Source organism: Balaenoptera acutorostrata, chromosome 15, assembly GCF_949987535.1.
Source record: "Balaenoptera acutorostrata chromosome 15, mBalAcu1.1, whole genome shotgun sequence".
NCBI lineage: Eukaryota > Metazoa > Chordata > Mammalia > Artiodactyla > Balaenopteridae > Balaenoptera > Balaenoptera acutorostrata.
In genome coordinates, this window is record NC_080078.1 from 71,269,544 (window position 1) to 71,296,080 (window position 26,537).

The window sequence follows — 26,537 nt, forward strand, 5'->3', positions numbered from 1 at the left end:
GTGACAGAAGATTTCTCATCAGAAACCAGGGAGGCCAGAAGGAAGTGGCACAACATTTTTCAAGAGCTGAAAGAAAAGAACTGTCAACCCAGAATCCTATATCCAGTGAAAATATCCTTCAGGAATGAAGGGGATATTAAGATATTCTCAGATGAAGGAAAAATAAAAGAACTGTCACCAGCAGACCTATCCTAGAAGAAAAGCTAATGGAATTTCTCTCAACAGAAAGAAGAAATCTTGGGACACCAGGAAGAAGAACAAAGTAAATACAGTAGATGTTCCTTATCCTCTTGAATCTTCTCAATTATATTTCAGAATTGCAGCAAAAATTATAACATTGTCTGATATGATTCTAAATGTATGCAGAAAAAATAGTTAAGACAATCATATTATAAAGGGACAGAAGTAAGGACACTATACTTCACTTGAACTGGTAAAATGATGATACCAGTGGACTGTGATATATTATGTATATGTAATGAAATATCTAGAAAAACCACTAAGAAACTTAAAAAAAAACCAAAACATACCCAACATAGATAAATCAAAAAAGGGATCGGAAAAAAGTTTCAAGTAACCCACAAGAAGTCAGGAAAAAGAAAACAGAGAATAAAAAAATGGAGAAAACAAAATGTCAGACTTAAGGCTTAATATGCATCAATAATTACATTAAAGGTAAGTGGCTGAATACACCAACTATAAGACAGAGTGCAGGGCTTCCCTGGTGGCGCAGTGGTTGAGAATCTGCCTGCTAATGCAGGGGACACGGGTTCGAGCCCTGGTCTGGGAGGATCCCACATGCCGCGGAGCAGCTGGGCCCGTGAGCCACAATTGCTGAGCCTGCGCGTCTGGAGCCTGTGCCCCGCGACGGGAGGGGCCGCGATAGAAAAAGGCCCGCGCACCGCGATGAAGAGCGGTCCCCGCACCGCGATGAAGAGTGGCCCCCGCTTGCCGCAACTGGAGAAAGCCCTCGCACGAACCGAAGACCCAACACAGCCAAAAATAATAAATAAATAAATAAATAAATAAATAAATAAATAAGAAAATCCTTAAAAAAAATATTAAAAAAAAAAAAAAAAAAAAAGACAGAGTGCATTAAAAAATATAACCTGACTAAATACTGTCTATAGAAAACTCATTTCAAATAGGCAGGTTGAAAGTAAAAGGATGGAAAAAGTTATATCATGCAAATGTTAATCAAAGGAAACCAGAAGTAGCTATATTAATATCAGATAAAGTACACTTCAGAGCAAAAAAAAAACTATCAGACACAAGCAGGGACATTATACATTGATAGCAGAGTGAACCCACCAAGACGACATATCCTAAATGTGTATGCACCAGACAACAGAGCTGCAAAACACGTGAGGCAAAAACTGATAGAATTGAAAGGAAAAATACACAAATCCATAATTATAGTTGGAGACTTCAATACTCCTCTCTCAACAACTAGAGAGAAAATCAGCAAGAATACAGAAGAACTCAACACTATCAACTAACAGGACTGAGTTGACATTTATGCAGCACTCTGCCCAACAACAGCACAATACACATATTTTTCAAGTGCCCATGCAACATATACCAAGAGAGACCGTATCCTGGGCCACAAAAATAACTTAACAAATTTAAAACCACTGAAATAATAGAGTGTATTCTCTGAGCACAATGGAATCAAACTAGAAATAAAAACCAGAAAGATTATAGGACAATCTCCAAATACTTGGAAATTAAATAACACACATCTGATAATCCATGGGCCAAAGAAAAAGTCTCAAGGGAAAAAAATTAATTGAATGAAAATGAAAATACAACAAATTTTACGATTATAATAAATAGTAAAAATCGTGGGACCTAGCTAAAGTAATGCTGAGAGGGAAATTTATAGCACTGAATGCATACATTAAATAAGTCCAAAAGTCTCAAATCAGTAATCTAAGCTCCCACCCCAAATATCTAGAAAAAGAGGAAAATAGAACAGAGGGGCTTCCCTGGTGGCACAGTGGTTAAGAACCCGCCTGCCAACGCAGGGGACACAGGTTCGAGCCCTGGTCTGGGAAGATCCCACATGCTGCAGAGCAACTAAGCCCGTGCACCACAACTACTGAGCCTGCGCTCTGGAGCCCATGAGCCACAACTACTGAGCCCGTATGCCACAACTACTGACGCCTGTGTGCCTAGAGTCTGTGCTCTGCAACAAGAGAAGCCACTGCAATAAGAAGCCACACACCGCAACGAAGAGTAGTCCCCACTCACTGCAACTAGAGAAAGTCCGTGTGCAGCAACGAAGACCCAGCACAGCCAAAAAAAAAAAAAAAACACAACACAAAACCGGAAGGAAAAGAATAATAAGGAGCAGAAATCAATGAAATTTAAAATAGAAAACAGAAAACTCAATGAAACAAAGTTCCAATTCTTTAAAAAGATAAAGCAGACAAATTTCTAGCAAGAATAATAAGAAAAAAAGAAGACACAAATTACTAATATAGGAATGAAACAGGGAATAGCATTACAAATTCTGCAGATATCAAAAGGATAACAAGATGATACCTCACTGTAGTTTTGATTTGTTTTTCTCTAAAAATTAGTGATGTTGAGCATCTCACACCAGTCAGAATGGCCATCATCAAAAAATCTACAAACAGTAAATGCTGGAGAGGGTGTGGCGAAAGGGAACCCTCCTAAACTGTTGCTGGGAATGTAAATTGATACAGCCACTATGGAGAACAGTATGGAGGTTCCTCAAAAAACTAAAAATAGAACTACCATATGACCCAGCAATCCCACACCTGGGCATATACCCAGAGAAAATTATAATTAAAAAAGATACACGCACCCCAATGTTCCTTGCAACACTATTTACAACAGCCAGGACATGGAAGCAACCTAAATGTCCATCTACAGAGGAATGGATAAAGAAGATGTGGTACATATATACAATGGAATATTACTCAGCCATAAAAAGGGAATGAAATAGTGCCATTTGCAGAGATGTGGATAGACCTAGAGACTGTCATCCAAAAGGAAGTAAGTCAGAAAGAGAAAAACAAACATTGTATATTAACGCTTATATGTGGAATCTAGAAAAATGGTACAGATTAACTTATCTGCAAAGCAGAAATAGAGACACACGTGTAGAGAACAAACTTATGGATACCAAGGGTAGAGAAGGGAGGGGTGGGATGAATTGGGAGGTTGGGATTGACACATATACACTACTATGTATATAATAGATAACTAATGAGAACATACTGTATAGCACAGGGAACTCTACTCAGTGCTCTGTGGTGACCTAAATGTGAAGGAAATCTAAATAAGAGGGGATATATGTATATGTATATGTATGAATTTTTCATAGTTTTCCTCCTTTCCATATTTGACTGAATCATGTCAAAAGAACTCAGGAGCCAACTTGAGGAGTTTTCCATAGGCCATATTTGAACAGCATTAAGGAACAGGGACTTCCCTGGCGGTGCAGTGGTTAAGAATCCGCCTGCCAATGCAGGGGACACGGGTTCAAGCCCTGGTCTGGGAAGATCCCACATGCCGTGGAGCAACTAAGCCCATGTGCCACAACTACTGAGCCTGCGCTCTAGAGCCCACGAGCCACAACTACTGAGCCTGTGTGCCACAACTACTGAAGCCCGCGTGCCTAGAGCCCGTGCTCTGCAACAAAGAGAAGCCAACACAATGAGAAGCCCACACACCACAACGAAGAGTAGCCCCTGCTCGCCGCAACTAGAGAAAGCCTGCGCGCAGCAACGAAGACCCAACGCAGCCGAAAATAAACAAACAAACAAACAAATAAATAAATAAAAATTAGTGTCAACACCAAAAGCCAGTGAAGATGAGGAGAAAGTGGATCATTCATACATCACTGGTGGGAATGTAAAATGGTACAGCCACTCTAGAAAACAGCTTGTCAGTTTCTTGAAAATATTAAATATATAACTACTACATGACTCAGCAATTATACTCCTGGACATTTACCCCAGAGAAATGGAAATGTAAGTTCACACAAAATCTGTATGCAGATGTTTACAGAGGTACTTGCAATAGTGAAAAACTGGAAACAACCCAGATGTTTTTCAATGGATGAAGGGTGAAATACTACTCAGTGATAAAAAGGAATGAATTATCATTACACACAACAATCTGGATCAACCTACAGGGAATTATGTTGAGTGACAAAAGCCAAGCCCCAAAGGTTACATACTGTATGACTCCATTTATATAATATTCTTAACATGACAAAACTACAAAAGTGGAGAATAGGTTAGTGGTTGCTAGGGATTAAAAAAGAGGTGAAGGTACAAGGGATGTAGATGTGGCTATAAAAGGGCAACATGATGGATCTCTGTGGTCGTGGCAATGTCCTGTATCTCGATTCTATCAATGTCAGCATCCTGCCTGTGATATTGTATCATAGTTTTGCAAGATGTCCCCCTGGTGGGAAACTGGATAAAAGGTACATCGGATCACCCTGTATTGTATCTTACAATTCCATCTAAAATCTACAGTCACCTCAAAAGCAAAAGTTTCATTAGAATAAATGGGCAACGCAGTCTGTGAGTTGACGATTTTTACAATAAAATGTTGGGGAAAATGCAATGCAACTGCAGCAATGCAATCAAGTTCCCAAAGACCAATATACCAAGATGGGGATTTCTCTCTTGATATTAAAGATCATGTGGATTACAAACACAGCACATTTGACTCACCATTTGTTTCTGGAGGCCATCTACTTTGTCTTCTGTATTGTCTTCTTTATCTGTGTTGCCTCTAAATAAAATTAAAAAATAAAAATAAAAAGCATCACACACCACCTAGGAGCTATTTTGCAACTAGGATGCTTGCATGAAAATCCCCCAGAATCACTGACCAAAGAGAACATTAGTAGATCCCTTTCCCCACAGGCCGCAAAATCTTGGTTTTTCCAGTGTTACAATTTCTACAAGGAACGACTTCCACTCAAATGAGACTTTAGCACGAGACTCATGATCTACTCAGGCAAGTTCAGAGGCCGGCTATTCAACAATGATGCTATCTTTAAAAAGGTAATTACTGCCCATCAAGAACTGTCTGAATAAGCGGCTTTGATAAAAGAACAGAGTCTAGAGGCTGAGAGCCATGCAAACTAAGAGTCCTGATGTGCTGACCCCCAGATCCCACAGTAGGATGCCACGGATGCAGAATCGCTCCTCATGTCTAGCAGCCGTCAATTCCTTGAAAGGGAGCTCTGCTCTGCCTGCTGAGGAAGGACACTGCCCTCCGGACCATCAGCTGCTCGCCCCTAGATTAGCTGCCTAATGTCGTCTCCCTTGTGAGCTTAACTATTGCTGATGCCTACCTGTTTTTCACGATCCCTGGTAAAATCAACTTTGAAGGATTCCTGTCTCAAATATTCTTCTCTCTGTTGGTCAGGTCCTGGGGGCAGAAGGAGCCTCCTACCTTCATTGCTTAACCACAGAAAGAACAGCCACCCCCAAAGATATAAGCTGTAAGCCACATTCGGGTACCTCCCCCAGGTGGTGTTTTCTCTGACCCCGTGTGCCGAACATTAACACCACTGGTCCTTTGGGCATTTGTTAGTATCTCTCTGAATGCATCTTTATTATCTTTGGGGCAGAGAATGTTATGATAGCTAGGGTGTTCATCAGGAGCTAAGGACAGATGGAAAATGCATTTCATCCTTTTCTCAGCCTTAGCACATGGTTAGGGGGCCTGGCATTGTGTACCCTCATGTCCAGGCTTGCCCATGGCCCTAGGAAATGCTACTTTTGGGGGGAAGATCAGGTCAAAAGCTTACCAAACACAAGCTAAGAGATATATGCGATTTTTTCCAAATATATATAGATGAAAACCACAGCTTTTCGCTATTTAGCTTTCCTATGAATTTACACATTTTGGAGTTATGGCCAAAGTAATTAAAACTCGACAAAGGGGATGCTTCCATATGTTTTTGCACACAACCCAGTGACAAGACCTGAATGCCATGGCCATCAAGCAGTGGCTCCTAAGTCCACCTTACTCACGGACCATGAAATCTTTAAATAACACTGGAATTTCATCTGAGGCACTTCAAGGTCAGGAAGCCTGAACTTGCTGTACCGCTTCTGAACTTTCTGCCAAGTATGAGAAGTTATGAGAGGTCTGAATTCTTCCTTGAGAATCCTCTGACCAGACGAGCCTGATTAAGGAGTAGGCAGGATGGCGGGCAGCTTGGGGAACTCAGGAAGGACAGGAACTGGTATTTGGTTCAAAGTGTCTGGGATTCAAGGGAAAAGCCTGAGGCATCGTAGGATGTAACCAAAGCAGCAATTTTGGAAGGCAGTTCAGGTTTAAGGGAGATGCCAGACCATGAGGAAGAGACTATTAGCGTGCTGGATGTATGCGGTCAGAGATTCGTGGCGCGACAAGTCACACTGTGGTTGGCCCATGAAGCTTCTCACCTTTCGGGAATGTCTGAGGTCCCATCTGTAACACCCTGCTCTGCAGAAAGGGACTTCTCGTCTGGCATCCCAACCTTCTCCAGGAAGCAAAGTGCTGGGTCTGCTCTCATGGCATTGTACCTCTCGTAACCTGATCAGGGGTAATGAGGAACAACGAGGTCATGTCAGAACTCACAAGATCTGCCTTGCGCCCTAGACAGTCATTTTGTTTCCCTTATTAAATAAAAAGCAAAACAAACAAACAAAGAAATACTGATTTAAAAATAACCAGATCCTGTAAGATTTCCTGTCAGGGCAAGATCCTTGTGCTAAAGTGGACACCTTTGAGGAAGTAGTGCTTGCCCCAAAATCAAAGCTGATGTAATATTTTGTGTCCGTGAAGACACACAAGATACAGATAAAATTCCCACTTGTTTGCGTCTTTTGGACAGCAAGGGAATCAGGCAAGCTGGTTTTGCAATTTCTTCCCCTCACCAACCCCCCAACTCTGGACACCCTATTATCTTGTCATCTCATGAACAGGCCTAGTTTTCTTATGGTCCAATTTTATCCCATGTGTTAGAAAGGGAAGCTGAGCAAAGTAATGGATGCAAAGGATGAAATATAAAGAGGACTACTGTGATTGTCGATTGGATTAAAACAGACCCGTTCCCTCTATATTCACAAACTCAGTATGAAATACTAATCTACTGGCCAGGGCTTTGGAACTGCCTCTCACCATATCCCCAGAGTCAAAAACAGATGGAGGATTTCTGATCCAGAATAGAGACCTCAGACAGAAGGCAAAACAATGAAAAAATATCCCTTTTAATTTGATAATGCCATGCACGACAATTTGTTATTTTATTGTATCTAATGTAATCCTATAATGAGACAGGAGTATTTGGTCACAGCTAATGTCATATCGAACTATTTTGGGGGAAACTCCTTCATGATCATCAAAACCCTTTCCATGTTGCCCCTAACTAAGTCAATTTCTAGCTCTGTAGTATGTACAGAGAGACTCCATCACAGGTGATGTAAGATGCTGTACTAAAATGAGTACCGGCTTGGCTGCTAGTAACACACTTGATTTTACTCTGTTGGGTATTTCCCTTCTATATTGGTTTTTGTTCTGATATCACTGTTGACACTGTTCTAGCCCTCACGTGTAGGCAGCACCTGGTACTTTTTGTCTGAGGAGCTGCAGGTACTTGTATCTTTTAATTCAAAGTGACATTTCTGCCATCTCCATGACAGGTGCTGCCTGCAAGAGGCATATGGCAGGAGAAACTGGTGCCTTACGTTCTTCCTTATTCACTTATTCCTTAGGGCAATTGTTTGATTACCGTAAGCCTCTCTCATGAGACTGCGGGCTCCCCAGGGACAGAATCTGTATCTGTTTTTACTCATCATTATACATTCAGTACCTGGCACAGGGCCTGGCACTGTACACACTCAACAAACCGCTGACTGGATGTGTCAGTTTGGCCCAGACTCTCTTCCAATAATCACTGTAGGAAGAACCATTCTCACCCTCTCCCCAGGGTCTGCCTCAGCTCACATCACAACAGAAATGCCCTTCATGCTCCTGCTCTCTTGAGGACGTGCCTGCCATCATCTCTATCTGCCCCCTCCCCAGGAAAAGAGGGATGCTTTATCTCATAGCTGAGGTGGTGAAAGCTTCCTCCTCTGACCCTTTATCATGGAGGGAGGTTAACTGTCCATGAGGGTCCTGCCCTCACGCATGCTGCGCTGGACAGGGCTTGAAGCAGGCTGGTCCCTCCAGGTGCCTACTACCTGGCTGAGTCTCTGCTCTGCAGACTTCTTCTTGTCATGTGCAGGCCTGAAGTCTAGACAAATTCGGCATTTCTATTTCTCAACCAGCTATGAAGCTGGAGGCGAGGAAGAGTGATTGACCCAGTTCCCTAGAAAACCCTAACAACTGTCCTAACAGAGAGTAGTAGGAGCTGTAATAGCAACACAAAGACATAAATAGTAGAGCAACAGGCGGCATAGGCTGCTTGCCTTTCTCCACTTAGTCTAGAAGTTCCTCTATGAGAATATGAACAGAAATACTAAAATCCATAGCCTGATGAGTATTTCATAAATCCAGGCTGCCCTAGAGGGGCGGCTGCCATTTCTTAATGCGGTCAAGAGCATCATTCAGAACAGACTGGCTGCAGGGCCCTTCTTGCTGTAAGCGGAAGCTCCAGCCAGTTCTTCCACAGTGGTCAGCTCGGAGATGCAACCGGGGCTTTGGTCTTCTGATCTAAGCAGGGTCGCAGCAGGCTATGTCTGGGGGGTAGTAGAAGATCCACAAAACCTTGGACAATGAACAGCTGTGTATTTCTTAACAAAGAAAATGGCTGCAGCTCTACAGCTCATACTATGTCTCCAGGGCAGGGAGGCAAGGCAGAGAGAGCTCCTGATAGAACCTTGAAAAGTAAACACCAGACAGCTTGGCTCTCTGAAAATACCACATCTCCATCGGCTGCTGGGTACCTGGGAGTTTGTCACCGGGTAAGACACGTTGTGTGGGTTTGGTTATCCTGTGGAGAGGGCTGTTCCGTGGGGTGATGAGGTGTGTTACCCAGGTGAGGACAGGTCTGAGCCTAGGCCCACAGAATGTCTGCTGGGGGCTGACCAGCACCCCGCCAGGAGCAGGATCTGATCTGGACGACGCAAGACGCCAAGGAGGATGGAGCCAAGCACAGGCATCTGTCCAATCCAGCCTAGGTTTGACTCCAGTGTCACTGTCCAACTTCACGGGTCTGGTCCCATCCAAGAGTGAGCCAGTCTGCATGTGTGGCTTAACACCAGTCCCCCAGCACTGGGTACAGAGGCTAAGTCTTCCCCATCTTTACAGCGTGTCTGCTAAGCTCATCACATTACACCAGGTACTTCAGGCACTGCGTGCATCACCTCCCCGGCACCTGCCCCCCACCTCTGACCCTGAATACCAGAGCTCACTCAACTGGGAGAACCTGAACGGAATGGGTGATGCACCATCTTCAAGTCTCACAGGCATGCCCAGGAAACACTTAGGAATTATTAACTTGCAACCCTGCAAGCTGCTTCACTGAGCAGAAGAATTTTAGATTTGGAAGTAACCTTAGATATCATCAGATTGACTCTACCATTTCTGATAAGAGACTGGTTCGTTGTGCTTCACGGAGAGGTCACATGGTTCCTCTTCTCATTTCAGAGCTGATTTCTAGCCCTGCACTGTCCAGCAGAGGAGCCACATATGGCTAATGAAATTTGAACTAATTAAAATTACGTAAAATTAAAAATACAGTTGCTCAGTTGTATTAGTAACATTTCAAGTGCTCAACAGCCACACGCGGCGAGCGGCATCCGTAGAGGACAGCGCAGAAACAGGATATTTCCGTCACCAGTAGTACTTCTAGTGGACAGCATCGCTTTAGCCTAACCTCAGTGGTTTTAAAAATTTTAATTGGGGGCTTCCCTGGTGGCGCAGTGGTTGAGAATCTGCCTGCTAATGCAGGGGACACGGGTTCGAGCCCTGGTCTGGGAAGATCCCACATGCCACGGAGCAGCTGGGCCCGTGAGCCACAATTGCTGAGCCTGCGCGTCTGGAGCCTGTGCCCCGCGACGGGAGGGGCCGCGATAGAGAAAGGCCCGTGCACCGCGATGAAGAGCGGTCCCCGCACCGCGATGAAGAGTGGCCCCCGCTTGCCGCAACTGGAGAAAGCCCTCGCACGAACCGAAGACCCAACACAGCCAAAAATAAATAAATAAATAAATAAATAAGAAAATCCTTTAAAAAAAAAAAAAATTTTAATTGAGTTATAGCTGATGTACAATATTATGTTAGTTGCAGGTGCACAACAGAATAACTGGACATTTCAATACATTATGAAATGATCACCACAATAAGTCTAGTAACTATCTGTCCCCATACAAAGCTAATACAGGATTACTGACCATATTCTTTGTGACTTATTTTATAAATAGAAGTTTGTATCTCTTAATCCCCTTTACCTATTTTGCCCACCAACCCACTTCCCTCCCTTCTGGCAACCACCATTTTGCTCTCCGTATCTATAAGCACCTGTTTTGTTTGTTCATTTGTTTTGATTTTTAGTTTCCACATATAAAGTGAGGTCATGTAGCACCTGTCTTTCTCTGCCTGACTTATTTTACTTGGCATATTGCTCTCTAGGTCCATCCGTGTTGTTGCATATGGTGAGATTTCATTCTTCTTTATGCTCAAATAATGTTTCATTGTATATATACACACCACATCCATTCATATGGATATCCATATCCATTCATCCACTGATGGACACTTAGGCTGCTTCCATATCTTGCCTACTGTAAATAATGATGCAATGAACATATCTTTTTGGATGAGTGTATTTGTTTTCTTCGGGTAAATATACAGAAGCGGAGTTGCTGGACTGGATGGTAATTCCGTTTTTAATTTTTTGAGGAACCTCCATGCTGTTTTCCAGAGTGGCTGCACAAATGTACAGTCCTATCGAAAGTACACAGAGGTTCCTTTTCTCCACATCCTCGTCCACACTCATGCTTTGCTGTCCTCTGATGCTTGTGGGTCACCAACCCGGGGGTGTGGGTCCCAGGCTAGACTGCACCTCCGCCTCTCCTCCCCATCTTGTGCTGGCTCCTCCTTTACGTCTTCATCTGGGGAACCTCTTTTCTGCTGGTCCTCAGGTCATTCTCAGAGACAGCTACTCTGTGAGCAGGTGTAATTCCCATGTGCCCGTGGGAGGAGGTGAGCTCAGGGCATTCCTGCTCTGCCATCTTGATTCTGACTCCCTTTCCCCAGTGGTTTGATAAAGGGCTCTCAACAGAGCCTCCCAAAGCCTGCATCTGTAACACCAGAATCTACGTTTTGAAGGGATTCTTCATTAAAATAGGTACACGCATGGTTGTTACGTAAATATTGCAGGTTGGCCTGCAAATGTTGAAGAATTCTACTCATAGGGCGTGTGTTAGAAAGACAGTTAACCTTCCAAAGGCAGAGGAATAAGTGACAGTGAACAGCGCCAAGCACCTGTTATGCACTAAGCACATGTGGGCACTAGGCCGCCCACCTACACTGTCTCATTTAATCTTCAAACTCTCCAGGTAGGTTGTCTTGATACTCTCCCCAGTGTACAGGTGAGGAAATAGGTCAGAGAAGTTTATGACTTGCCCAAGGTCACACATTTAGTCAGTGGCAGAGCTGGCAGTGAAAGCCAAGTACACCTAACCCTTCCCACTTTAACCCCTGCTCTCCAGTTCAAAATTTTGGCTAATTCACCTGGCAGGGAAGGTGTGTATTAGGCACATTACAGAGGATATTATCTGGGACTTTCATTATTCATTTTAACAGTTGGCTGAAAGCAAGGGCAGGTAGTTAGAACAAGGCCAGAAATGAAGAAACAGGACATTTATTTCAGTTTTTCCAAGCTATTCAAAAACCTCTCTCAGTCCCCTTTGGTCTCTAGGTTACCACATTTAAAAAAAAAAGATGTTTATGCCATCTACTGTTCTTGAATTTTTATACCAATAGGGCAAAAAATACACACTAGGAATATGTAGATTAGCTAGAATGACCTTAGAATTCTGCATGCATGTGACATGCTAAAACCTAACATTTCCCCCATTTATTTACTGCTTTACTCAAGAAACCCTGGGGCCTACCACGTGACAGGCACTGGGCCAGAGGCTGGGACTGTACGAGTGAACAATCCCACGCACAATGGTGCGGTGAGGCGAGTGAGGAAGATACACACTGAACAAAGCCCTTGTGGCCACCCTTTCAAAGTGCCTCACTGATACTTACATTTGCTATATTTTCATGACTCACACATTCATCCGGCCAAATTTCTGAGAGGACAGAGGTGAGGCTCTACTTTCTAAGAGAGACATGCAACAGGCCTATGGAATTTTTCAGGAAAGAGAAAATATTCACTGAAATACTCACCATGTTTGAACACGCCAATCAGAAGCGACTTGTCGGCCTCGGCACCCCACCAATCCACTGGGATCTCCACGTAGTCGATGTCGGGCAGAGGAACGTCCAGCTCCCTGTGGAAGGAAGGGCGTGGACTCAGAGTGCCTTCAACACAGACAGAAAACAACACAAGAGCTCCCGGCCTGAACCCTTGTACTAAGCCACATCCCGAGCTGCACGCTTAGAAGTAACAACAAATGAGAGGACTCAGATAGCTGGGGGCCAAGATATCTTAACCAGGGCTCTGCCCCTGGTTTACACAGGGAGCTACATCAGCAGATGTACTTGGTGTTCAGGCTCCACTCAGACTGAATGATGCAGAATCTGAGAGCACCTCGTGGAGAACGCACAGCCAGCCAGCCTGGGGTTGGGCTGTGGGCTCTACACGTGTCAGATGGTTCTAATGTGTCTCTTCGGTTGACAACCGCGGCAAAAGCCAGCAATAGGTTGGTTATGTGAAGGCAGAACACCCCTTCTGACTTCGTACGTGATACATGCATTCAGGTGTCTGAATTCATACAGGATCAAATGCTGCAAAGTGCCCAAATCATCTGGATGCGACCTCTGGAGACCGCAAGCACTATTCGAGAACAAGCTAGCCTGCACTGCTACACGCGGGGTATGAAGGGAGCCCTTCAGAGGCTACCAGCCACAGCAAGAGGTGCTTCCTGGTGAGGGTCTGCTAACGGTCCGCTGGGTAAAACTTCTGGCCAAAGGGATGCACACAGCTCACCCCAGAGAGCAGACATGGAGGCATCAGCCCCTCTCTGAGTTTCTGTCCATGTTCTGAGAGCTCACATGGACCCTTAGCTGACTGGCTTTACTTGTCTGAGCACCGTCCTTACTCTTTTGAAGGCTCTGGGGTTTGGGGGAGAACATCCATGTGGATGGCTCTTCCCTCCCACCTCCCAGCTGCCTGGGATGGTGCCTCTGCAACGTTGAAGTTTCTTCTTCCGTCAGGTTCTTCTTGCTGTGACACGGGGCTGCCTGCCCCTTGCCAGGCCCAGCTCTCCGTGTGGGGATGGGGCTCCCTGGCCCCCACCTCTCCAGGCAGTGCTCCTATCTGGCTCCACCTCAGGGCCCACTGCTCTGCCTGCGTGGTGCTGCGGGCTGAACAACTTTTTGGGGGTGAGCTGTGATTCATTCCTCATGGCGCTTTCTGCACAATAAGGCATTTAACCTGCACGGGACCAGTGAGAGCTAAGACAGAGGAAAGCAGAGGGAAGGAGGGAAGCGGGGGAAGGGGCTGGGCAATGGACCTACTCGCTCCACGTTCTACTAACTTCCCTGCATCTATGCATCTAAGAAAGCACATGACCTGGATGAGTAAATTCAGATACGTTACTTCTGCCCAGTAACACTGGATATAAATAAGCAGGTTGAATTCTGCTGCATACACATGACTCACAAATTGAACCTTTTACCAATACACCCAACCTCCCTATCCTTACTAGAAATGCCCATAGTAACTACCAAGTAGTAACTAGTCCTAATTACAAAATGCCTCAGGGGTAGGACTGCCATTGCCTTTCACCTCTCTCCTTCTTTAGTGCTCCTGTGACCACTAAAGCCATTAGCACTGCCCAGTGGAAAGTAAGAGAAAGAAGAAACCACGGCCCCAGGGAATCTCAAAGCACAGTTCAAATACCAACACTTGTTATGTCCTCTGGGAATGAGCAGCGTTGCAGGGGCCAGAGCAAACTGCCGATCTGGGGAAGGTGAAGGAGGCCGTCTGGGGATCCCACTTATACACTGTGACTTCTGACAGTCCAATCAAGTAGTAGCTGGGGGCTCAGCAGCCTCATTCCCCCAAATCCAGGGATATTCCCACAGGATTCTACAGCTTTGGAAACACTAGCTTACAAAACTAAGGCACAACACATCAAATGGTGACAAAGTATTAGTAATACGACTAGCAAATAAAGGAGAACCACTCAAAGGTAGAAGAGGACTAAGGCCAAGAGTTGGATTCCAAGTAAAGCTTTTAGTCTACACCTGTTGGATCAAAGTCACTAATATCTATCCAACAATGATTAGTTAAGGTAGAGAAATGACTGCTTTAAAAGCAATTTTACAACACTACTGGGAGAAAAAAAACCCAAATAAGAACCTCACCAAGAGCTGTGTTTTTAAGCAGCTGTTTTTTCCTTTATTTCACTCGTAGATGATCTGGCTGAATCATCCTCATTCTACCTGCCTGCTCTACCAGGAACTGGTCCTGGGTGGGAGGGAACACGGGCCTCTTGAAACACAGGCAGGTTTGTCCATTCCCATCAACAGGCACTTTATGGCAATTCTTTAACACTGGGAGCTAAGGTTGACCTGTTTTACCTGGCCGGAGTTCCTTCAAATGCTTTATCCGCTGCTTCTCCCAGTATTTCAGCTTTTAAGTAGTACAGCATCCGGACTCGCAAAAGTACCCTATGATACATGAACACAGTAATGAAACACATTAGAACCCATAAGCTGCCTGTGAACTGCCATCCCCAAGCTGACCTGGGGGAATTCCGGGTGCTCCCAGGTTGTTAGGGCTATGAAGTTATATATGAGAAAGCACTAGATAAAGAAAACACTAGGTATTAATGGCAGAAATTATTGTGATATCTCCATTTCACTCAAGAAAACGTATCTCATCAGTCATCTGTTAAGGTCACCCTACGGGCGTGGGAGGCGAGGGCAGCAGAAACAGCATCCCACCTGGTCCTTAAGAGCAGCGGTCCCCAACTTTTTTTTTTTTTTTTAAATAAATTTATTTATTTATTTATTTATTGGCTGCACTGGGTCTTCACTGCTGCATGCGGGCTTTCTCTAGTTGCGGTGAGCAGAGGCTACTCTTTGTTGTGGTGTGTGGGCTTCTCATTGCGGTAGCTTCTCTCGTTGCAGAACACAGGCTCTAGGTGCGTGGGCTTCAGTAGCTGTGGCTCGCGGGCTCTAGAGCACAGGCTCAGTAGTTGTGGCGCACAGGCTTAGCTGCTCTGCGGCATGTGGGATCTTCCTGGACCAAGGCTCGAACCTGTGTCCCCTGCATTGGCAGGCGGATTTTTAACCACTGCGCCACCAGGGAAGCCCAGTCCCCAAACAATCCCTGGCACCAGGGACCGGTTTCGTGGAAGACAATTTTTCCATGGACCCAGGGGGTGGTGTGTGGGATAGTTCAGGCGGTAACGCAAGCGATGGGGAGTGGCAGATGAAGCTTCCCTCGCTCGCCCGCCGCTCACCTCCTGCTGTGAGGCCTGGACCACTACTGGTCTGTGGCCTGGGCGTTGGGGACCCCTGCTTAAGAGGGCTCACGCTGTCCACACGGCCACAATGACCTCTCAGGCAGAGCTGCCTTCCAAGAGGCTCGTTACTAGTTTCCGAGTTTAGTGACAGGTGAGGTTATGTTGAATGGTGCTGTTTTCAAATAGTTTCACTGGCACATAGTTACATGTTACATGAATATTTTAAAGTCTTTTTCATGGCGATACTGCCAGAGAGCAATTCCGTCTTCTCTCCTGTGATTCGGTGTGGACCACACTCAGGCTTCATGGGAATGCCCCAGCATGTTTGAGATGAAGCAATTAAGTATTTGTTCGGCAACTGGTGTGTCCTGCACCGTGCTGGTACCGTGAGTATGTAACACAAGTAAACGTTAGTTTAACCTTGTTCTTGAGGAGCCCACAACAGTCCAATTGTGAAATAAGGCCAGCCACAAGAGAATCAGAGCACAGCAGACAGCCGTGGGGGGTTAGGGGCGGGTGGCTTAAGGTATGCAAAACACAGAGTGAAAGCCAAGGACAGGCACAGAGAAGCCCACCACATCTGAGGAGATGTTGCAGTGAGGGTTACAAGAGTACCTGCCACTGTGTTGACATCAGGCAAGAGTGAAGGCGAGCTACTAAAGCAGAAAGAAGCCCGTTCACTCGTACTTCTGTAGGAACTGATCTCCATGTAAGTTGTTTAAAAAGAGCGACGAGAACACAAACAGCACGTAAAGTACATACTACTTTAGAGAAGGTAAGAGGCGGCTGTGCGTTCCCACTGCTGGGCCCTGCACAGAGCATCTCTGGAGGAACCCGGTTAATGGTGGTCGCCTCTGGAGAGGGAAACCGGGGCGCTGGAGCAGGAGGAAAACTTACTTTTGACAAAAAAATATTTGTTAACACGTGTATGTATTACCTATTCAAAAGGTGTTTAAATAACGAAGGGTTGAGGCCTCTAAAAAAGCACAGTTTCTTAGATCTGGGTTGAGAGTGCCACTGTGGGCTTAAGTTGTAGGTGGCAACATAAAAGCTCAAACTTTTAGATGGGAAAGAACCCTTACTTTTCTGCCATACCATTCCTTACCTCAGCTGTCAATCAACTCAATTTCGAGATGTTTTTTCAAAGCTCAGAGAATGAGAACTCTAAGAATTTGCGATCATCCCTGATCCTTCTGCCTAGCTGGCAGTAGCTGACGGCCTCCTTAGCGAGAACTGGAAAGAGGCTGTCTTAGGTATAGGATTCCTGCCCGCTTGGATCTACCTCAATCAGAGGAAGGCTTCCAGAAGATGTAAGATGCAGCTGTTTCTACATCTCCAAAAAGAGGCAAAGGTGTTGATATCTAGCAGTACCTACAGCACAGGAGAACAGAACTGAAAGCCAGTAGCATTCACCTATACTGCAAATGAGAAGTAAATCAACTCAGAGGACAGACAGACAACTCCTCTTAGAGAGCCACTTCCTCCCAGGCTGAGATGATAACCCCAGGTGGCATGTGACCTCACAGGGAAGGAGAGCTGGAGCTGGTCTGTGACACCCTTCACTTCAGCCAAACAAAACCTATTAATACTTTTGGGTGGCGGTATTGCCTTTTCTTTCATTTCTTTCTTTTTCTAAAAAACTATTCTCTTGGTATGAAATATACTTCCAGAAAGTGCATTTTGCATACATGTACAGCTTGATGAATTTCCACATACTAAAAACGCACATGTGTATCCAATATCCAGATCAGGAAACAGAACATTTCCCCAGAAGGCCCCCTGGTAGTCCCTTCTGGTCACTATACCCACTCTGAACAGAGAGTCACTGCCCTGACTTCTTAGAGCTTAGATTTGAAGCAGCTGCTTTTTAACCTCTTAAAGTTCTTTTGATAACATCTTCACGCCCCTAAATACTATATGTATTACTAATTACGCAAATGCTTTGAGTACTCACTATGTGCCAGCATGTATTAGCTCACTTAATCTTCATAACAATGCTGAGGCAGGAACTATTATCCTCATTTTTAAAATAATTCACCTGCAGGTAAGTAATGGGGCCAGGACTCAAATCCAGGCAGTCCTGACCCCAGAGCCTTTCCTGACGCACAGCTGGTATTGGGGTGGCAGTAAATGTGCTAATCAACAGAGCCCACAATTCTAGAAGCTCACAGTCCAGTTATGCTAAAGAAATTCTGCCTGTTCTCTGGTGCACCTCAGGCCAGAACCAGGACCCAAGATCAAAGGGTGGAAGATTCAAGGAAGCGGCTTTTAGATTCAATATACAGAAGGACAATTAATTAGAATCATCTGGTAATTAAATGGGTGTGGCTGAGAAATGGTAAACTCCCACCACTAGGAAGGCTCGAGCAGAGGCTGGAGCCTGTCCCTGTTGGGACACTGCCCACAGAATTCCCACGCTGCGTCGGAGGAGCTGCAAGGCCCCTGCCGGCTCTGAATCTCTTGGTCGCTGAGCCTGAACTAAAGAGGACAATACTCTCCATCAGATTCAGATTAATAAACAGCAGTCAGCTTCTTCAAACCCAGAGAAGTGCTTTACTGCATTATTCTCTGATTCTCGGGGTAAGGCTTGCACTCAGGAAAGATCTTGGGGCTGGTGGTTAGAAATGTTAAGGAATTCCTCAAAGGTCACAATTAGTTCTGCTCAACATCTGTGATCATCTGTGCGGGTGTCAAGGGAAGTTCTATGTTAATCTCTCCAACTCAGCCTATTTTCAGTGCTCCAGACCCACCTCTGCAGCTGGGGATGGGAGAGCCAAATGCTGCTGCTGTGACTTAATAAGGCAAAACCTGAGTCCTTCGTGTTGCTCTTCAACGTTTACTGAATGTAACGATTCTGATTCTGTCATGGCTACAGGCACCGCCATTCTCCAGCCTACGAGGCTAACGGCCACAGAGTTACCTCCTTTCTGTATTCCTCATCACACATGATGGATTCTTCTTTAGTCGCATCTCTCATATTTGACCCTTTCTCCCCAATTCTACAGTCAGCACCCTAATCTAGATCATCACAATCAATACTTAGTATTATGACAGAGCTCTCCTAGTTGGCCATTCAGCTCCAGGTAAACACCTACTCCATCTTGCAAATTGTTACCGGATTAATTTTTCTCCCCCAGTGTCATTTTTTATCATGTCTCACTTGTTCAAGAAATATGGCTGCTTAGTACTTACAACAGAGTGACTCCTCGGTGAGCCTGCCATACCAGGTCTCCCATCAAGGAGCCCTCGTCCCTGCCAGCTTCCTTTCTGCTCCCTCACAGTGACTCTGATTCAGTCACAGTGAACATGCCGTCGGGTCCTGCCCCAGCCAGGCTCTGTTATCAACAGCGAGTGCCCTTTAAGTCTTGGCTTGAAATCTACTGCCCCAGAGAGCTTGTACCTTTGTGTGCGGTAGTTTTTATTACAGTATTGGGCATGAGACCTATCTTCAGATACTTGGAGGGATCAACGGACAGGGTTAGACTTCAGCAGTAAAGGGAAAAAACCACCCAACAACTACAGAACCATTAGGTTGATGTTACAGGGAGGAAGAAAAGACCTAGCAAAACATCTTAATTTACAGGATAATAAACTCTTTATAACCAGAGGTGTGCAAGCTGAGGCCTTCTCACTGCCTACCAGGAATGCTGAGGAGGTAAGTCTTGCCTGGCCTAGGAAGCTGGGCTAGATGGTTGCCAAGGGTCCTTTTACTTCTAACAGATACACTGTACAACGATGCAAATACCCACATGCAAACCTGTCATTGTTTTGTGGCTGGGTGCCCTAACTCCCCCAAACTAAACTTCACAAGAACAGTTTCATTTTCTATCACTTTCTCCTTTATTTGCGCCTGCCCCACCCCAGCTGTTAGCCTCGGGATATAAAGAATACTATCCCAAATGAATGTCCATCAAACACCGGGAGGCCATGAATGTCAAAGCAAATCTGAAGAGGAAGCAACCTGGCAAGGGGGTGTGGCTGAGAGCGGTGGCCACCAAGGCCGGTCTTCTGCTCCCCCTGATGTGCCCTCAGGGGTGGAGGGAGGGAAAGGAAAAGAAGAGCAAGCAGCGAGATCACCAGTGTCCTCCGTGGATTTTGAGAGTCAGGTCAGAAGATGCTGTACGAACTGCACTGGTAAGAGAGGCCGGGTTCCAGGGGAGAAGAGAGATGATTAAAGGAAGTAGAGAGGCTTCAGTGTGACTGAACCCTGACCCGGCTTCAAGCACACAGCCTATCCGCCTTTCCAGACCTTGCACGGTGGTACAGGGGCATCAAGTGGCCTCCCACAGCCCCGTGGGGGTCCCAGGAAGCCGCGCTGTCAGAGCGGAGCTGCCACCCCGGGGTGAGGGGGGCACACTCACTTGTTGCAGTGCTGTTTGAGGTGCTTTTTGTAGCCATCATCGTGCAAGACCACCTCGGGGTTGCAGGTGGCCAGCCAGTCTGCATTCTTTAACTCTGGGAGCAGCAGCTGGTTCTTCGTTTTCTTCCCCTTCCTCCCTCTGGGGACTGGAGCGGACAGCCCTGAGACAGAAGGTACGAACATGAGCTGAGACGGCTTAAACGTGGCTGTCAGAACAGAGCTGGGCTAGGGTGGCAAAGAGGCAGCCGGGCTATGCACGGTGGCCCTGGACGACAGGCCCCACTCCTCCGTCCCCCAGGCAGGGATGGCGAGGAGACACCCGGTCCCCCCCAGGACCATTCAGTCAGGCAGCAAGAATCTACCGAGTGTCCTGTAGGATCACTGCAGGACAAGAAAGGTGTAGCAGAACCTGTGCCCGTGGGGACCTCACAACCTAGCCGGGGAAAAGGAATGCGTGATCTGAGACGGGAAGGTGAGCTGTGTCTCAGCACAGGGAAGGAGCAGCACAACGAAACGCACAGACAGAGGTGGAACTGAGGCAGAGCACGCCGTGTGAGTCCACTTATCAGAGAAGGAACCCCTGTGACACCCAGGTCAGTGGGCAGGACTGGCACGTGGGGAACTTCAAGAGGGCCCAACTGCACTTAAATAAAATATCACAGCTAACACTGGATGATTCTGAGGGAGAATGGAAATGGAAAACATCAGCATCCTTTCCCACAGGTAGCATTCTGGAAATACGCCTGAGAAAGAGATGTCCCCAAAGCACAGCAACATGGGCCAACATGGGAAGAGAGAAGGAACTACAGGGGTTTGCGCTTCTCGGCTACGGCCCGTGCCACCCCTCACCTGAGTGGTTCTGGAGGGTCTGGGCCTGCCCATCTTTGGTAGGCGTGATCAGTTCCCAAATGAAACTCTTGATCTTCTCGTCCCCCTTGTAGTGCTTGACACAGTACACCAGCAGGGCCCGGCAAATCATCTCCATGTCCTTCTCGTTCAGATGCCACTTGAATCGCCCATGAGTCAGAATGTCCTTCCACCGGCCCCAGCTGAGAGTGGAAATACAGAAGGGTGTTAGAGGGTGGAAGGGCCACGCATGCCTTCGACACGGCAGGACAAACAGGAGCCGAATGCTTACTCGACCCCTGGGCTTACTGATCACCCTGAGGGCTCTGTCCTGAAAGACCTTCGAGGATCGCATACTATAGCACACCAAATGTCACTGAGGTGACCTGGACACTGGACACAGAGAGCTTCATATGGCCACTAGAATGTTAAGAAGGGAGGGACGAAAATATCTGGAGCGAGGAATAAATCTGGAATTAAAACAGAGTCCAGGACTTCCCTGGTGGCACAGTGGTTAAGAATCCACCTGCCAATGCAGGGGACGTGGGTTCAATCCCTGGTCCAGGAAGATCCCACGTGCTGCGGAGCAACTAAACCCATGCGCCACAACTACTGAGCCTGCACTCTAGAGCCCGCGAGCCACAACTACTGAGCCCACGCACCTAGAGCCTGTGCTCCGTAACAAGAGAAGTCACCACAATGAGAAGCCCGTGCACCACAACGAAGAGTAGCCCCTGCTCGCCGCCAACTAGAGAAAGTCCGCACGCAGCAACGAAGACCCAACACAGCCAAAAAACAAATAAAAATAAATAAATCTATAAAAAAAATTATTTAAAAAAAACAACTGACTCCAGCTGCAGTATTTGAAAGCAATGGTAAGCTCCCAGAAGCTAAACCCTCTACTTCTACCAGAGCCAGAGCCCTGCATGAATCATGCCTTAACTCTAACATCTGCTACGCTGATTCCTTATACGTCCTTGGGGGAAAAAGGCAGGAAATCAGTACCAGGCAGTAAATTAGTACCAGAGATCTGCCGTGACAAGCATATGAGAAAATCACAGCCCGTCTACAACATGGCGGCAGAGTGTGGTGGCTGAGGGGGGCCGCGGGCAGAAGGCACAGCTCTCTCTCCTGCCAGCAGACCCCCCATCAGCCCAGACCCCAGAGGAGAGTGGAGAGACACACTGGACAAATCTCAGGGACTGAACAAAAGAGGGGAAAGCAGCAACAACAAGAACCAGCAGGTGAGGCCAATACCCACCCAAATATGAGCAGGTTCTTCTCCACCCGGAAGCACTCGGCGCGGAGGTAGCGCCTGGTTTTGTCGCTGAGGCGCCTGGACCTCGTGGGCCTCTCATCGGAGTCGCTGTCCAACTCTGAAAACTCCATGAGCTCATCCTCCTCAAAAGAGTTGTAGTGTTTGGTCTGCTTCCTCACGCGCGGGCGGTCGATCACTAAGCTTTCCTGCAAACACAGAGGACTGCTGGGGAGAAAGCCCCTCTTCACTCTCCCTGTGTCCCAATGCAGATCCTGCTGCTGTTCCTCGGGACACGTTTGGGAAAGAACCACCCCCATCTCGTCCTCCAGCAGGAAAGGCTCTTCCCAGCACACCTGCCGTGTCCACGACAAGCAGAGGGGACACTCTGGGACTCGCTGAAGTTGGTGTGTCCCTCTGCCCCCAGTGCTGGCCGCCCCCATCTGCTGGTTTTGCGGTCTAACAGGGGCCTGGGCAGGCAAGGGCCCCCAGTGCCAGAGTGGCCTCCTGTTCTTGCCAAGAAGGATGGGAGTGGTGCACCCCAGCTGTTATGCCCGGCATGCGGAGGCCGCCTGTGCTCTGGAGACAGGAGGAGTTGGAGAATTCCATCTGCTCAGCAACTTTTGGAAGACAAACACAAGTTACTGCCACTTCATTTTGCCTTCCACTGGTGCCACTAACCTTTTGTCTTTCATGGAAAAGATAACCTCTAGCTCGGGAAACTCACCCATTCTGGCAGCTCCCTTGGCCACGACCATCACTTTTCTGGTCTCCATCATTTCATGCTTCTCGCCCCTCCCCCCATGCCTCTTCCCGAAGCTCAGCTAAGCTCCTGCATACTGTCTCGGGGCAAGAGCTTTTTCTTCCCCCTCTTGCCCACTGTCCTGCACACAGAGTAACTCCCTGACTGTGACACTGTTAAACACTAGAAATAAGTTATTAAGGGGACTGCAGAATCCTCCTACTAGGAGAAAAGAGGTTGGATTAAGCAACCTCTGGCGATCCTATGGAAGAATAGTTAAGGCTGGACGCTGGTTACTGAATCAGCTAGATGTACGCAGGGACAGTCTCCTGGGGCTGTGAGTCCATGAGAGCTCAACACTCACCCAAGAAGACAGGAGAAGACAGGCAGAAAGTGATGTGTGCTCATCCCCGAGGGAGGTAACTGGGTCAGAGATGGAGTGAGGGGAAACTAACACGTATGGGCTGCCTCACATGGGCTGGGCAGCCACCTTCACAATGTTATCTCTAACTCTGCAAAGTGGGCCTCACCATCTCCTTTGTTCACATGTCTTTTTTCACTCTCTCACTGAGGTCAGTTCCCTTGCCCAAAGACATACAGCTAGTCAGTGGCAGAGCCAGTATTCAAACTGGTTTTATTCCAAGGCCATTCTCTTTCTCATGTTCAGAAATAGGAAAATTCAAGATACTGAAAAGAATGGAGGTGAACCCAACAAACTTTTCTTCATCATGCTTTTTTCCTCTAATGTTCGTCCGAGGTAAAGTTCCTTGCATAGGAATTGTTGAAATAGAGGAAAATAGTCACATGCCAAGGATAGGATTTTGGCTTGGGTCAGAGGGCTGATCTTGACCTGTTTGGCCACTTCCAGTTCTAATTGTTTTTATCGAATTTCCTGGACACCCAGCAGACTGTATGCCCCATTAGGTCACTTTAAAGATAACATTTCTCAAGCTCTATGTGCCAGGCATGTTTTAAGTGGGTTACATACAGCATTTTATTTAAGAACTAAAGCTTAGGAGTAAATAATGATTTGAGCTGGTAGGAATTTACGGTCCCATAAGACACCAGTGAAATGTTCAATGAAATAAAATATTCTCAGTGCTGTACCTTCTCACTCTTTGCTTCAGTGTCCAGTTCAGCTATTTTAGCCCATTTCTGCCAAAAGTTTGGGTCATCTAAGGAAATATCCGTTCTGTTTCCTGAAGCCACAAAGCTAGCCTGTGAAGAAGAAAGAGCCAATAAGCTGTACTTGAACACAAACAGTAAAACACCTGTGTGATCTCAAATGCACCAGAGACTCAAGAATATTCTCCATCCGCATTCAAAATCAAAACCCCTAACAGAGCTGACAAAATGAAAGTGAAAATCTTGAAGCTATTGTTTTAAAATTTTATTTTAAAGGTGGGGTGAGGATATTACAATTTCAACCTACAGGATCATTTTTTATAACTTAAACTGGGAAGCAGGAGGACAACCCCTGGGAGACGATGGCAACGTATGTCCAGTTGCCCGTGAAAGGGCTGATCTTAAAACCTCCCTGGATATAGTTTTTCTTTCAGTTCACCAATCCCCAAGTTTCCACTCTGGGAAAGGCCCTGGCTGGGCCGTATGAGGTGTACAGAGATGAGCTATGCCTCTAACGCACAAAATGTCCCTGAAAAAGCCCTTCCCCCATAAGCCATCAAACAGGTGATTTAATCACACAGGTCATGAAGCTCACAGAACCTGTGGTGAGAGAACCTGAGAGTGATCTGATAAGTGGTCTGGTTAGTTGAATTCTAAATCCAGCGACCTGACGGGCAGAGGAAAAAGGCACTGAGACTAGAAGCTGGGAATCTTGAATAAAATCTCTTGTCTCATGAAATGAACAAAATACGTGTTCACTGGAATTTCAACTCCCTGACACTGATCAAGGAGTGCTCTCCAAGGGACTCGGGATGACCATTCGAGGGTTTTGGAGCAGTCTCCGTGAATAGTGAAGAAGGCAAACTGCAAACCCAAGTGTCTATCCTGCCCACGGAAGATCAGCTCCAAGGATTCAGAGTGGTGATTTCTTTTCTAGCTTGTGACTCATTATTCAAAGCCTCTCTAAGAACCTGCATCTTCAGGGTGGCACACACAACAGATGTGTAGCCAGACAATTTCAACGGTTTGCATTTAGACAAACAGCAGCCTGGCTAACGAGGGTCAAAGAATAAAGGCTTCTCTTTCCACTGCCACCCCACGTGGACTCTGCGGAGAAGGCCTTATACCTTGGCAAAAGTGGATCCTTTTCCTTCAGACTGGATGGTGATGGTGTGGGTTCTCCTCTGCAGAATCTGGTCTATGTCTTCTTCACAGAACTTGGAGCCTTCGTCTTCCTCATCCATTAAGGCACCATAAGCACCTTTCCGGAGCAAGTCCTCTACCTCCATTTTTGAAAGCTGCTGTACCTGGACAGGTCACCAAAGGCTACTCACAAAGTGGGAAATGCATGGGAGAAAAACAGCCTCAAATCTGACCTTCATGATTCAGTACCCAGGTCCTCCACTAATTGCACATGTCAGAAGAATAAAGACACAAGATTTAGAAAATGAAAACCCAGATAAAGACACTCAAGAGAATGATGGGGAGGGCAGGCAGACAATCCTCCAGGGAGCTCTGGAATAAAACCCAGCACACGACCCAGTGGCCCGAACATTCCTCAGGATGCTGGTTATTATCAAGTGTCGCAAACCATTAAAACTATGCACCACTGAAGAGAATATATTTAATGTTTATTTTATGTTTTAGTTTGAGTCTGTATCTTTAAAAACCTCCAGATGTACCAAATGAGCTAAAGAATAATGAGTTATTCATTATTAAATAAATACAACAGTATTGGAAATGATGTCATTTCTTAACTAAAGAAAGGATCCCATGCCAAGTGTGATCTTCTCAACTGCTTGCTGAAAACAGGAAATGGGAGTTCAAAACACCCTTTCCTGGTTCTAATTAAGAATCTGGTTCTCTTTATATCAATCACAGAAGGGAATTCCATGACTCCCAGCACTGGTAACTTGAAGTATTAAACTTAGCAACACATGCATAGCTAAGAGGATGTAGAACATCTGGACTAAAGACAACTCAAGAAGGGCCAGAGATTAAGGAGATATTCTGCTTTGTTTGCCTAGACTTTAATACAATTCAAGAATCTTAGCAGCAATTTTTATCCCCTCTAGAGGGGGAAAAGAAGATTGTATTAACTGCCATATTTCAAGCTGATCATTCATTCATTCATTTTTTCACTGATCATCATGCACGGAACGTCTTTAACATGCCAAGTACTGTTTGGGGTGCTGGGTAAGATAAAATAGCTCACCTTCAGGGAGCTCAAAGTCTGTAGTATGAGATAAAAAGCATGGTGATAATTTAGAGTTAAGTGTTAAGATCTACTGATTTCCAACGGGCAATGTGTAAAACTCTTATTTACTGAAATGTTGGGCAATCCTACCACCCAACTGCTCCTATGGATTCCTTTACTCATCTATAAAATGCAGAGACCTGAACCTGAACTACCCTCTATTGCAGGGAATTACCCTCTATTGCAGGGAATTACCCATTAAAGATGTGCGGCCTGACTCAATTTAGTGAAAGGGAACCTTAAAACAGCTGTAGGAATGAAGAATTCACAGAGGCCCTGGGCTGCATGATAAATTCTTCTCTAGGCTCAAAAGC

At 46.1% G+C, this 26,537-nt stretch overlaps 1 protein-coding gene across 4 annotated transcripts in view; it reads right to left on the reverse strand.

Moving 5' to 3' along the window:
* CHD6 (chromodomain helicase DNA binding protein 6) overlaps positions 1 to 26,537 on the reverse strand; it is a 211,379-nt gene that overhangs the window by 30,548 nt on the left and 154,294 nt on the right. For all 4 annotated transcript variants that reach the window (XM_057528676.1, XM_057528677.1, XM_057528678.1 and 1 more), the window contains 9 exons: positions 25,094 to 25,273; positions 23,949 to 24,059; positions 22,106 to 22,308; positions 20,848 to 21,047; positions 20,000 to 20,159; positions 14,749 to 14,838; positions 12,388 to 12,491; positions 6,450 to 6,579; positions 4,719 to 4,779 (listed from right to left, as the gene is read on the reverse strand). In XM_057528676.1, the coding sequence (XP_057384659.1) occupies positions 4,719 to 4,779; positions 6,450 to 6,579; positions 12,388 to 12,491; positions 14,749 to 14,838; positions 20,000 to 20,159; positions 20,848 to 21,047; positions 22,106 to 22,308; positions 23,949 to 24,059; positions 25,094 to 25,273 (1,239 nt within the window). The remainder of the gene's footprint in view (positions 1 to 4,718; positions 4,780 to 6,449; positions 6,580 to 12,387; positions 12,492 to 14,748; positions 14,839 to 19,999; positions 20,160 to 20,847; positions 21,048 to 22,105; positions 22,309 to 23,948; positions 24,060 to 25,093; positions 25,274 to 26,537) is intronic.